Source organism: Platalea leucorodia (genome assembly GCF_965183815.1).
Source record: "Platalea leucorodia genome assembly, chromosome: 5".
Classification (NCBI taxonomy): domain Eukaryota; kingdom Metazoa; phylum Chordata; class Aves; order Pelecaniformes; family Threskiornithidae; genus Platalea; species Platalea leucorodia.
In genome coordinates, this window is record NC_138827.1 from 74504594 (window position 1) to 74519049 (window position 14456).

General features: G+C 44.2%; 2 protein-coding genes across 2 annotated transcripts in view; both read right to left on the reverse strand.

Moving 5' to 3' along the window:
• NBEAL1 (neurobeachin like 1) overlaps positions 1–1441 on the reverse strand; it is an 86825-nt gene extending 85384 nt beyond the window's left edge. Inside the window, exons 1-2 of the mRNA XM_082311455.1 lie at positions 1022–1441; positions 592–890 (exon numbers count right to left, since the gene is read on the reverse strand). Of these exons, the coding sequence (XP_082167581.1) occupies positions 592–642 (51 nt within the window). The 5' untranslated portion in view covers positions 643–890; positions 1022–1441. The remainder of the gene's footprint in view (positions 1–591; positions 891–1021) is intronic.
• Positions 1442–7478: 6037 nt separating this feature from the next.
• LOC309590337 (gamma-crystallin B-like) lies at positions 7479–10967 on the reverse strand (the record flags this gene model as incomplete). The annotated part of the gene is given in 4 exon segments (XM_082311456.1): positions 7479–7583; positions 7587–7664; positions 9685–9825; positions 10959–10967. Coding segments are annotated over 4 exon segments (333 nt in total).
• Positions 10968–14456: the final 3489 nt, after the last annotated feature.

Here is a 14456-nt window from a genome sequence, read left to right on the forward strand (position 1 = left end):
CCTGTGCTTCAAACGTATTAATTGCTTTACACCGTAAAATGCAAATGGAGACAGGACAGTATTTTAACATTCCTGCCAGGTAAAGGAAATTCATTATTATTAATGGAGTACTTAGATGTTATGGTGATAACCAGCAAAGGAAAACTCAGGAGTAACTTAATAAATCTGCTCTTTGGGAAGGCTTTTGCTAATATAGTTTAAATGAAACTGGGGCTGCACAGAAAACATTAAGTATAAAGCTAAATGCTAGACAGCAGTGAATTAAATTAATACAAAACATCTTAATGCCATGGCCGTACAAAACATACTATTATGTGAACATATGCCTTCACATACTTAAAAGACATAGCTACAGTAACTACTTAAACTGAGCCATGAACACTGTGCAATTCACACCTCACACACAAAAAAGCCCAACCTGAACAGCAAATCAAGAGATAAGGTTGTAAATAGTCTAAGAAGTGCAGTTATATCCTTACTTCTAAGGAAAAAAAAATGTGTTAAAAGATGTTACAGATACATCTTAAATACCTGACTTCCTAACAAAAGAGGAAAAAGACACACAAACAACCCCCCCGCCCAAATATTTACCTTATTGCAGTAAAGCATCCAAAGCTCATACAACCTCTCTCGGGATGCCATTCCTTCCCTTCCTCTTTTCGTCGATACCAGCTACTTTTGTTCAAGATCCGACCATGCTCGGTTCCCCGGTGCTCTTTCCGCAGTTTCTGCTTTATTATTACAGTTATATCATAACCCGAGAAGTCAAGGATGAAAATAACAGGGTCTCAGTCTCTCCTTTCCGGGTAAACAACGCAGCACAACACAAGCAACTGCAGACAAGTGTCAAGCATGCCCGTTCTTCGCCAGCGCTGCTTCGGTTTTAATCTCTGAAAGTGAAAACATACCCTTCAGGCCTTTGGTGGAGGAAGGAAAAAACAAATCCGTACTTAAAGCCCACAGACGACCTCGGGAATTACGCGGCGGCAGGTCGCACTGCTTTCGTCTCTGACATTATTACCCCTAAGACGGAGAAACCTCGTTTCTAATTTTCGTGGCGCTTTCTCTTTTTTGCAGGGAGTCAGCGCGGGGGAAGCTGAGGGGACGCCGGAGTCCCGAGGGCGCGGGGCGAGGCGGCGGTGGTAGCGCGGCTCACCCTCCCGCCGCGGGGGGGGGCGGCCGCCCCCGGACCGCCGCGGCCCCGGCCCGGCACTGACAGCCGCCGCCGCCGCCCCACCACCCCAGCCCCAGGCTCCGCAGCCGGCCCCGGAGCCCGGCGGGCCCAGGCAGCGGCGTCTCCCACAGATTAGCGGCTGCTCAGGCAGAGACACCGGCCGCGGCCTTTCCTGTTCCCCGTGGGGCGTGGGAGAAGCCCTGCGCTGCCCCGCGCCGCCAACTACCGCGCCCTCGGCCTCCCCCAGCTCCCCCCACGCCACCGCGGCCTCTCCCCGCAGCCTACCCGGGCCACGGCGGGTGGTGGCCGGGCAACGCCGCGCAGCAGCCGGGCGGCGGAGGGGGACGGGCCTCGCCACATCGCCCGCCCCGCCCGCATTCCGGCACACGCCCCGGGCCGCCGCTGAGGGGCGGGGAGGCCGCGGGCGCCATCTTGGCTGCGGGCAGGGGCAGGGGCAGCACCTCCCTCGCAGGCGGAGCGCCCGGGGCCGCGCTGCAGCGCCCGCCCGGCGGCCGTGGCGCAGCGCCTTGGCCCGGGGAAGCCCTGCGGGGCGGCAGGGGCCGCGGCGGGCAGCCCCGGCGGCAGGGCCGTGCCGCAGCCCGCGGCGCCTCACCTGAGGAGCAGGCGGTCCCTGTCGGGCGGCGCGCCCCTCTGCCGCGCGAGGAGTCTGTTTGCCCGGGAAAGGGTCGGCGTTCCCGATCCCTGCGGGACAGGGCACCTCAGGAAACCTCCACACTGTTTGACAAGTGATAAAGGTTATCAAGCACGTACATGTCTCTTACATATGCTCCAGAGAGGCCTGCCAGCATTGCCCGAGGAGCGTGGATATACACATACATAGAATCTGCTACTGCGTTAAAGCAGCCCGTACCTTGTATGCAGAGCTTGCGTAGGACTAAAACCACTCCTAAAGCAAGACAGATTTCTAAAGGAGAAACGTGAAAAGGCATTCCTCAGATGACTGGTGTGGCTCTTCCCAAGCATGCCAGCAGTGCGCTGCCCCTCCCGAGCCAGAGCGCTCCAGCACAGCGCTTTCCGCCTGCCGTTCAATAACACGATCCTTTTAGCACGACTCGCAGCACGCCCCATCCGTGCCCGTCTGCTCCCTTGGAGAGTGGGGCTGGAAATTAATGTTGTGTCAGGCTCCAAAGCAGGGAGAAGGAGATTTAAGGAGACCTGGGCCTTCTCCCCAGTTTGCTGGGAGAATCACAGCCCCGCAACCTGCAGCCGTAGCCCTGGTCCTTCTGCTGCTGGTTCATCTCCTCACCGCAGTAAATCTTGTACAGCTTCACGCAATGAAGCATTCATTGCACAGTCAACTCCTTTGCAGGCGATTTCCACACTGCTGCAATGGTTTCATGCAAGGGTTGGAAATCTTTGCAAAGGAATTGACTATGCAATATCATTATATTGCCTGCTGTATTAAAAAATTGCTAGGGATGGCTAAGTGTCACCAAGAGCCCAGAGACAGTCTGAGATCGGTCCCTGCAACATGCCTTTGCATACTTGTCTTGCTTTTAGAAGATCAGGAAAGTTTCCCTGGAGAAATTTAAGGGCTAATCTGTGCTCGGTGTTGTATCCTGTGGCTCAGCAGTGCAAGAGTGGGAGAAGTATCTTTTACTGCAATATCTAAGCATAGTCCCCAGCACAGATGGAGGGACACTGACAAAAATAAGTGTGTAAAATTATTTTTAGTTGTGTGATACATGTGCTCTGGTACTTGCTGCTAGCCACAATAGTCTCCCGCCTTGAGGTTATGACATAACTTTTTCCATCAAGAAAAAAAAAAAAAAAGAGCTTAAGGTCCAGCTCTGTCCCCAGAGTGGGATCTGCTATGCTTAAACCACCCTGGACCCCTCTCTGTGAACAGCCTCCAGTAACAGAAGAGGTTTTGCCTCCTCCCTGAGGGACTTTGCTCAGGACTTGAGTTACTCCTAGGAGCTCCTCGCTAACAGCCAACCTGCATCGCCTTTGAAGCAAATGCAAACCATTGCTATTTGTCCCTTCCACAGTAATATCAAAAAAGGAAGCTCTTTGTAGCATGCTTTTTGAGTTACAAATTTTTATCACATCTTCTTACAGCCTTTTCTAGACTAAACAACAGCTTATTTCAAACTTTTCTTACAACTTGCTCCCTTCAAAGAAGTCAGGCCCAAGCAAAGCCATGTACCAACCCCAATCCTCCCTTGAAATACTGCTCCGCTTTCTTGCATTACTAACTTTTGCAAGTGACAGCAGCTGCTCCCACATACAGAAGTCCTGCAACAAACTCTAGCGAAGCAACAAAAAAAACATCCTCTGATAGAAATGGGAGACTCCTCCCTTGTTAAGTGCTGCCACCCACGTAATTAGGATGCTCACAAACTATAAAGCAGCCATTTTCCACTCTGCTGGAGTTGTAGTGACATAGTTATCCTAGTGGGCCTAGGCAATAACTGCTGCTTGTGTTAGCAGTTCTTGCCTTATATAAGTTCTCTGAAGAGAAAGTAAAGCATTTGTGTTTTGCAACAGGATAGTTTGTTCCAGTGGCATACAGGGTGAGTGGTCTCCTGGTCTGACCTTCTAAAGGTTTTCTGAAGCCAAGTAGCTTACTGTAAAGTTGTTAAGGTGGCTTTGCGGATGTCTGCATCACTGCTTTGTCCCCACAGGTATCATATAATTCTTAGTGAATTTATATTTCAGTGTATTTACCTTCGTAAAGACTCGGCTAAGGATATGGAAGTTAAAAAACAGAGGAAGATGTAAAAAGAAGCATTACCAGCTATGTATGGGTACTTTAAAATGCATTTATGGATAGGTCCAATTGTAAAAGCTAATTATTAGACTTATTGTCACCTTCTCTTCTATAATTATGTACCAATTGTTTCATGGACCTTAAATAGACAGGTAAGAAGTGTTCATTTGTAGTTCATGGTCCTTTAGCTGCTGTATTGTGGTAACTCTCTGTTTACAACAGTGGTTGTTTCTCATACTTTGTTCTTGTGGGTTTGTATTTTATCTCTCTTCAGTAGCTGTATATTAGTAACTCAGTCATCTTACTGTGGACTGAACTTGTCAGTCAGTGAGTTCAGGTAACAGAATAGGTAGAGAGAAGGGTGTGGATAGGAAGAAGGCATGAATTTGAGGTTAAGGAAAGATTCAACAAAGGAATGGGCTGCATTGGATTGCAGCTTTGAGTCCAGGGACCTCTGAAGTGGCAGGAAAAACCACATACCTTACAGTAATGCTTTTGTTAAGCTATACTTATTTTCTGTAGAAGCAAATGAAAAAGACAAAAATCTATATCTGACTTTCAGATATTCTCAAACCTGTTTGGCTCTAAGGCTTCTGCTAAGGTCATGCCCCAGGCCAGCAAAAATCATGCTGAGATAGGTCTATGTCAAGCTTTCATCTGAGGTTTTGCTTGATGTCTTAGGGCTAATGCTTTGTTTACTAACAATGAAGACCTGAAATATGCTTAGAAATGAACCTGCCTCTCAACTCTTCCATTGTCCTTTACAAACAGACACTTGCACAGAAGCAAGGAGTAGTCTTCACATTCTAAGTAAGCAAGTGGCCTTGGCAGCTGGGTATAAAACTCCCACTATCAAAATACCTTTTGCTGTATATGAAGAAATAGGCCTTTGTGGATGCTAGTTTCTAGGCATTCAAGCCAAATTAACCTGAGATTGCATTTGGTGTGGCTATTGGAAAAAAGCAAGCTGCCCCTTGCAAGCTGCCCAGGCCTCTGAGATGGTGTTTTCCTGAGGGTAGCACAGGGTCAGCTTGCCTTGAGTTTCTCTGGCTATGATTGTACAAAATGAGTGTGCAATTGTTCTATTAGGTAAGCCAGCAAACTTGATTAGTGTTTAATCTTCCTTCTGTCACCATATTCACATTGTACCCCAGGTAGTTCAGAGCTTGTTAGTTGTTTGCAAAATTTGGAAATAGGAAGGAATTTGTTTGCCCCTTGACACATAAGCTGGTATCTAGGGATTTTAGTTAATTTCTTTCAAAGTGTTGGAGACTGGCCACAGCTAAAGCTGGGAGGTGATGGTCTGGCTAATAGTATTAAGTCCCTCTGGCCCCTGGCTGCTCTCCTTTCATATATTCAGGGTTAAACCATTCACCAGACTTGAATTCAGGAAGGAATTTACCCCAGGGTAGCCTGGCACCATAGTGAGTGTTTTTGTCCTTCTCTGTCCTTTCAGCGTGTTTCCACAGGGGGCCTTCAATATAATGAATCCCCTGCTGTAAAAGGCTCAGGCAGTGTCTTGATCTCTTCTGCTCCTTTTCTGTAGCATAGGCTCCCATAGCAGAGGCCTTCAGTTTGCAGCTGTGCGAAGAATGTTCTTATGTAGGGTACATCTTAAGGACTCTTCCAGACTGAGTATATCGTATGTGTTTATATGCTTTGGTCAGCCTAGGTTCTTATAAGCTCTAACAGCCAGTAAAGATTCATGGGTGGGTGTTCAGGCTTAGAACTGGCCCTCTCCACTGCTGTCATGTAGGTTAGCTATGCTAGAGTTAGCATGTGTAGACTCATGCTACAGGTGTCTTTATTTTGCAGATGTTCTAAGACACCAGTTGTTACTGCACAAGATTGCGTTGTAAAAGTGTTCTCCTTCCTCTGTCAAAACTGACTTTTCACTCAAAGTAAACCATCCCTTACTGTCTACCATCTTATTGCCAGTGATCAGTGAAGTTACCATACTTGCACTTCAAATCATTCTACTTCAGTTAAGAAGTTTAATGAATGATTTCATTATGTTGCAGTGCTCAGCAGATCTGGATCTGCAGCATGGCTCCTAAAAGCAATCAGTGTGTCAGGAAAAAAACCCAACATGGTAGCAACCAAGGTTTAAAGATGTGTAGGTGTTGGTAGTCTATAGCGATCTGTCTGAACTTAATTCCCCCTCAGCTGACAGGGTAAGGTTGTCCCAAGAACACCTGCTATAGCAACTTTGGGCCTGTGGGCGCTCTGTCAGATTTGGCACGTTAACTCGTCTTGGTTTGGAGAAGGGTGCAAATGAAGGGAAGTAAAGAGAAATGGGCTTAGGAAAGCTCCAGCTGCTGGTAGAGGTGGGATTCCTGCAAAATGTTAGCACCGTGGCCTCCCAGAAGTTAGATGTTGGCTGCAGCACAGTACCTGCTTTGGAATGGGATGTGAAAGCAAGGCTGTGCCCTTCCCTGTGACCTTGTGAATCCTCCAGGGACTCTACTAGCCTAAGTCCTGACACAGAAAGGGCATAGAGACGTGAATGATGGCTAGTGTTTTAAAACTTGAAAGCAGAGTTTTAAAGATCCTGCAGGGTTGTGTAAAGTGAGCTGTTAAAGTATGTGTGAGACTTGTGGGGGCCCACTTGCACACTGAATGTGTTGTAGACTCCTTAACATAATGTGTCTCTCTTCTGGTTTCTAATCCCAGACCCTAGGGAAAGCTGCTACTTCTCTGTACTACAGAGGGTCACATGAGTTCGTGTCTACAAACAGTGTGAGGTCCTGGCTAAACAAAAGAGCATAGTGTAGGCCCTGAACTGGAAATAGGAGCAATGCAGTCCTGTGCAGAACTTCAGACTTAATGCCAAATGGTCACCAGGACTGTTTTTTTTTCATCATGAAGTGAATAAGCAACTAAAAGATTTATTTTTATATATGTAGTGTTACAAATTGTCATTGACAGAAATAACTCTTAATAAAGATGGCAAATACTGTAAATGCTTTGCTACATCTTAAGCCATCCAGTGTCACAGCTGCAGGTTTGGTATGCAGTACCTCCATGATGACACTGTGGCTGTGAACTTGCCACTCTATTCACAGGAGAACTAATTCTGAGAAGGACATTGCGTTTATGGGAACATTCAAGATATAAGGCACTCCCTATAATAAATTCAAGCAGAGAGTTGGTCCCATGGGCTCAGTTACAGGTGGATTTTTGGATGTTTATGGTCATAAATTAATGTATTTAATTTTTTTCCTCTAAGGTCTGAAATAATATTTTTCTTCAAAGATGCTATTTTTAAATTTATCTGAGACTGCAGATAATTCAGCTTAGCAATTTAGATGCAGGTTTCCTCTGAGCTTGGGTGTTACTCATTACCAGCCCATCTGCACTGACTTCAGGGGATTTTTTCCTGCTAGTAAAGCAAGCACAGGCTCTGAAGCCCACTGTAGACAAACAGTTTCTGACTCTGCTGGGCTTTGAATCAAAGGCTAAAAGCATTGCAAGAAATGGGAGCTTAAGCCATGTAGACCCTGAAACTCCTTGGTCTTAATGAAGTGCTAATGGCACTACTCATTGATGTATAGCTTAGGAAAGTGCTGGTTAGGAAATATCCACTGTTGGTTGGAAGGATCCAGCTTTGGCAGTGATGGCACCCCAGTCAGTGAATCGCCTGTACTTGCCAGGCCTCAGGAGGTACTGCTGTCCTCAGAAGTGCGGCTGTTCATAGAAAACCCAGCTTCCTTCAAGTACATTATAAGACTGGATGTCCTTGTAGTGAAAGTCATCCTGGAGAGAAGGGCAGTTATCTGTGAACTCCAACATCCTGCCTCCTAAGTCATTCCTCATAGATCTGTAGCTGGCTGTGCTCCTGGGGCTGTGAAGGCAAATCCAGACATGGATGCACAGGATGTCAAGTGGCAGTTCTAGGTGACTACAGCTTGCTAGATGCAATACTGATGCTAGCAACACAACAGTGAATAGCCACTAGCACGTGCACAAATGTCACTTTAACAGGAATAAATCTGACTGGGTCCTAATTTAAAGCAGCAGTACCTTGAGTCCTTTCTGCTCCAGTGAGAGCAGAACTGCTGTTTCTTTAAAAGAATTGCAGTAGGGGAGGATGCAGAAGTGAGGTCTAGCCAGGATGACTGCACTTCAACTGTACATGCAGGTGAGAAATAAGCTCAGTGATATACTTGGCTTGCCACAGCAGTCACATGCCCTCAGTGTTCCTAGATGTTGATGTAGTAACTGGATAAGGCTCTGGCTGGGACCGAGGGGAGCTTTTTCTGATCCTGTTTTTGTTGTACAGCCTTAGGTGGGCAGGGTTTTTTTTTGCTTTTCACCTACTAAGATGATAAACTGTTTCAAGACTGTCTCTGCCTCTTCTATCTAGCACAGCAAAGACTTGATATAGAAAAATACTTTCCGCTCTTGCATCAATGCTCAATACAGTTTTTGCAGGTGCTCAAGTGCAGTTGTATAGACACAAGGGTATTGCTGGGTACTGCTGCTGTGCAAAGACCATTATCTTACTCAGTTTAAAAAACAAAAAAACAAACAAACAAAAACCCAAAAAAACCCCAAACAAACAAAAAAAAAAACCAAAAAAAACCCCCACCAAAAACAGCCAAACCCAACAGCACTTTAGTATCTACATTTGTGGAATCAAACTTTCTAGACACTCTTGTTCTGAATCTGGAAAGCATGCAGAAATGTGTCCTAATTTTAGGATTCTTTTCTACCCCCATACTCATTCTCAGTTTCTTCGTTCCTTCTCAGACACTTCCCATCAGTCTCCCAAGTCAACTTCCCTTCAGTCCATCTTGTTCCCACCCTCATCTGTGACTTCTTTCCCTCTACAGCTTGAAAAGACACAAGAGTGTCTGCACTAGCTTTCAGCACTTGGACCCAGAATTTGGCTTAGCTAAGTGAAGCCCAGAACTGCATGTCAGTAAAAACAATAGCTGCATTATCCTATGCAGATGGAATGTATCTGGAAACTTACTGTGATGGTCTATGAAGCTTCTACTGGACAGGGAAACTATGAATTGTACATAAAGCTCACAACATGGATGAACTTAATTTTTCATGAACATTGGAGGGACGCATTCCAGCATCAAGGCTATTCCTGGGCCAAATCTCAAATCCTTAGCCTCATGTGTGAGTATTGAAATCTTTCACATCTTGGCAACCCCTCCCCTCTTAGTAAAACTCTTCCAGGGAATGAGTCTAGGAGAGAAAAACGTAGATCTATTCTTGGCTGACGTATTCAGAAAAAAAATCTATCATGAGGCAAATATGCCTTCATTTGCAGCTCAGATACATGGTGATGTCTCTACAATGGGATGTGTCAGGTTCCCTCTATAGTAGTGTAGTCACCAACTTTGCCTACCTTGAAAGAAGAGCATTCACAGGGGCATGGGAGATGCGGTTTGGTTCTCAGCTCTGTACTAAATTTCCTTGTGTAGATCATGTATAGCCAGAGTTGTTTTAGAAGATTGGTGAAGTTAAGTGCTTTTATATATACAAAATAATAGACTTAGATACTATTAAAATAATATAATAAACTCCCCCCTCATGCACTAACCAACCTTTCATTTGGCTGAGAATCCCAATTCACTTATCTATCTCTCTGGGAGTCTAAACCCCATTAGGTGAACTTGGTAAGTGTCCTTTCTAATACCCTCTTTCTACATAGAGGTCTCGGGAAATTGTTACTTGTGCCAGAATTGTCAAAATGGGGTGTAGTGCTCTGATTTTAATACAGGCAGTAACATACATGGAGACAATATGGAAAACTTACTGCTGTGATGATACAAGACGACCTAGTGGAGTCATTGAAGCCCATCCAGTGCTGGTAGTCAGGATATTCTCCCTTCCTCATGAAGTACTGATGGCCTATGTAGTTGGGACGTTCATAGATCATCCAGCAGCCAGTTTCCACCTTGGCAAAGTTGCAGCGGTTGAGGTGGGCCTGCAGGTCTGGCTGGTCTGTGTGGTTTCACAGGAGCTTCCCTCAAAGTCTCTGTCCTCGAAGAAAGCGATCTGCAATAAAACAAAAGTAACCCCAGTCACACTGGAAAGTGCTTGAAAGCTGGCTTTGTTTTGCCTAGATTGTGCAAAACAATCCAAAGACTGCAAAGGTCCATAGGGACACTTCCGCCAGGCCCAAAGACTAGCAAAGCACTTATGTCCATTTTCCATAGGATGCACAGACAGTTACTGTTGTCTTCATTTCTCTAGCACTACAAATGAGAGGTGGATGTCCCTTTGGGACTCTGGGAAGTGGGGGGCAACTTTTGTCATGATTTCATGCTGGCAATAGCCTGTCAGCAGCTTCATGACAAGTTTTTGGGAGCATTTGGAGAAAGTGAAACCCAAATTGCTCTTTGACTGAAAGCTCCATGGACGACTTCTGTGTATCACACAATCATTCAGCTTTGTGCCCATCTCCTGCACCCAGTCCTGGGCTCCTAGAAATCTTCTGCAATGTAGAATACAGACAAAGGAAGGAATAATTCTCCTACATCTGAATTGTGCTGAAGCTTTCACCTCTTTTAATGATACAGGAACAAATTTAAATAAACAGAAGCCTGTTGTGTCTAACCCGAGTTAATCATTGAGCACTCTAGGTCCTGTTGGGCAGCTATATCTTAGAAGCAGTAAAATCAAGTTAGATACTTGAATTCAGTGGCATTGTTTGGTGATATTTATTGCATTTGTTTGGAATAGAGTACTTCAGCCTTATTTTCGTGTACATCTTAGAAGTCTAAGAATATATAAACTTTAGGTCTATTTCAGCAGCTGACAAACTCAAAGGGAAACTAGTCAGACAGAAAAATAAAAACAAAAGATTTTTATGTGTAAATGTTTTAGCATTTGAAAGCTTCCAAGTACACTATAGGCTTTCTTTAGGAAACTTACCAAAGAGCTAGATAATAAAACAACCACTCAAGGTTTCCCCTCTGCTAATTTGTTGGTAGACCAACAAACTATGTTTGCAAACATACTTGCCTACAAGGAGCTATGCATGTGCAAGGTTGTTTGTCAATGCTCCATTCACTCAGCTGTTCTTACCTTTGCCATTTTTGCCAGGGTTTAGGTGTGTGACCTCAGCATGCAGGAGTAGTCAGCAGTCCTTTATGTAGAATGCACAGTGCTGCATCCATGGAGTTAGGATAAAAGAGAATTTTTTTGCTCAGTAAAGAGAATGAAAGTTTTTTCCCCTCCCTCTCTCTGTTCTCTAAACAAAAGGCAATAGCAGTAGTTTGTGGGGTACCAGCTTTATTGTTAACTGTCAGTAAGCAAGCAGAGGATCAGAGTAAAGGGTAGGTCAAGGAATAGTTCTGTTATTTTACTGATGGAACATGTGCAAGCAAAAGTGCTGGAAATGCTGCAGCAGAATTGTTTCATGTCACTTTATTTTTAATCTCTCTCTGTTCCCTGATTATATAAGACAAAGTTTTTTTAATGCATATGGATTCCCAGTGATGATACTGTAAAACAGTTTTCACAGTATGCTAATAAAAACTGTCCTGATTTTCAAGGGCCTTCAGACCAGATATTGCTGCCTGTTTCCTTTAACAGTAAGAGTGTGTGTATGAGAGAGAAAATGATGTAATCAAAAATGTGTGGTAACGGACGTTTACATCCATCCAGGCCTCACTGCTGAAATTCGCTACTAATGTAATTCAGAGTTAATAGATAAAGAGACTAGAAGTTGAAAGATGGGTACCCCTTGTTTAAGGCAAAGAAGAGCCTTTTTAAATCTGCACAGAAAAATGTCACTTGAGAGATGTACAGATTTATGGAGCTCAGGTATGAGTCATTGAGGCAAAATGCAAGAGCATAGTAATTTCTTTAGCTGAAGAAATTTTAATTGCAGTTGAACTTTAAAAAAATGTTGATTAGGAAGAACATTGTGGTAACTTTTCAGTCTGTCTCATGTGAGTAATGGGAAGTAACCGGAGTAGAATTTTTGTGCTACCAGTGCTAGATCAGGGCCTTTCAGTATTTCTGTTCAGTGTAGTAATTACAAGGCCTAAGTATGAACCAATGTTAAAATATCAAGGAAATGTTATCTATTTGAAATAAATTAAAAAAAAAAAAAAATCCAAGGCTGTTTTTCAAAGGAAAAAGATAAACAGCACAGTTTTGGGTTATTCTTCTGGAATTTTAAATATTTCTCTGTAACTTGGGGTTTTTTTTCCAGGGACTATTCCTTTCTCTCCTACTTGCCTTCCTTTTCTCTCCTTCCACACCCACCTTTGAACTAACCTTCACAAAATCCTATCATGTGCAGTGCCACATTTTCATATTCCTGCTTATACTGCATGGAGAAATAATGGATCTTTACCAGTCTCACTGGCTTCTTGTTCAACCAAAACGTTACATGTTTGTGCTTTCTTGCATGTGTCTTTCACTATGAGTCTTCCATGATGATTTCATGAAGCCACAAAACTTCAGGGGCAAATCTTTCACTGGCCTGTTTTTACACAGTTCTAGTTGTGCTTCTAATGGGTGTTGTAAATGGTATCGCTCCTGTCAGCCTCTCTCTTGGAGATGCTTCCTCAGCAGGAAATTGTAGCCTTTAACACTGAAAGCAGACTGAGGGAAGAGTGTGAATTTAAGTCTAGCAGTTACTTCTGAATACTTCCATGCTTTCTTTGGATCAAAAATAACTTCCTCATGATGGTTAATACTAAGCAAATTTAATTCACTTACAGGAACAACTTCTATGTGCAGGCCTGTGCTTGCATTTCTCAAAGATCTTTGGCAGACTCGGAAGTGTTACACTTTTTTTTTTTGTTCTTTCTGTGATCATGCTTGCTTTGTGGAGCCAGCTTGTCTTTTGGGTCCCATATGGTCCTTCATAGTTTAATACAGTGGGCATTGGGCTTGGTGATGAAGTTTGGAACTTGAGAGACCAGAGTAGGGGCAGTGATATGTGAATTCCTTATTGTAGCTACAAATGTAGAGCAGCCATCATGGGTCAGACCGGTGGTCCAGCTAGTCAGGTAACTTGGCAGCAACCGCCACCATGAGTAGGCACCGAGGGAAGGGTAGATATGAAGCAAATACATACGATCCTTCATTCAAACTTAAAGACCTCAAGTATTTTTAGCTCAAAAGTTTTCCTGAGCAGGAGGTTACTTCTCTCTGGTTAATAACCCTCAGTGGATTTGTCTTCTAAGTACTCATCCAGCTTCTCCTTGAATTCTGTAGACTTTCCCTTCCCAGAACCCTATGCCACAGATGTGCACTGCAGGAAGGGCTGTGGGTTGATCTTAAACTCTGGAGCCAAAATATCTTGTTAGCCAAATGGTATCCATGATCTGAGGAGTCTGGTTATTTACAACTATTCCAACTGCCCTCAACTAGTATGCTGTTATGACAGCTGCTTTTATGTGGAGATTGACTGCTTTTGCACCCCAGAAAAACTCAAATGGAGGGATAATATGAAAATAGCAGTGAGCGTTTGTGTAGAGAAACATACCCTGCATGCCACAACTGTAGTGCCTGCTACCAACCATAAAACAAGCTACAGGAACCTAGACGACTTGTTATCGAAAACTTGGATGCTCTCTGTGAATTCCCAGTGCTCCTCTCCTCTAGCATCCTTGTTCTTAATGTCTGCTTGAGATTCTCTGAGCATTTGCAAAAGCAAGACCTCTCAGTGCTCCTTGAAAACTAGGAATTGCCACCATTCCTGTCGCAGGTGGAGAAATTTGGAGAGGTTTAGCCAACCCCAAACTCTAGGATGCAGCAGAGTCAAGAATCCAGACATCCTATCGCTCTGATCACTGAATAGTACATCTCTGTTCATTCTTGCCTTTGACCAAAGGAATGCCAGCATGTAACCTACACATCACTACATAGCCATATTTCTCAATTGTGCTAATTGAACTAGATACTTTGTTGGAGTATGTAGGCATATGTTAATTGCTGCCTGGGGAGCTGGTCTGTTTTTTCTTTATTTTATTCTTGCTGAAGGCAAATGAAATATTTTGCTTCCCTGTTCTAAGCAGGCAAGTAGATACTGTGCTTGAACTGCTGTGTTATTTTGCAAACCTGGGTTAGCATGCTAACCTAAGGATGCTAACACACCTATTACTTGCACTGTGCAGTTCCTATAAATGCACAATACTAGGCATTTGTGAACAAGAGGAAACATGCTTTTTCACACCTCTGCCTTGCGAGCTGAATCATTCATGCTCCATTTCTCTCTGGCTGTTCTTATGTACACCAGACATTTGCAGCAGCTGAACAGCCTACTTTGTGCAGTAAAGGACAGGCAGGAGGGCAGAGATAGTGTCCCATGTACAAAAGAAAGGACGAGAAGGGCAAAGAATAGTTCTGTTTTCCTCTCCAGTGTTGTCAGGGAAAGGCTGGTGAGGATCACTAACAGGCTGTTACTGATGGGTCATATGAGCGTGAAATAATGGCTAAATGAGGTCTCTGACATTAGCAAGTAGAGATGCGAGTTTTAAGCAGTCTACCTCACTGCTGTAGAAGTTGCTTGGTTTTATTCAAGGACTCCATTATCAGAATGTTTATTAGGCAAAACAAAATCAA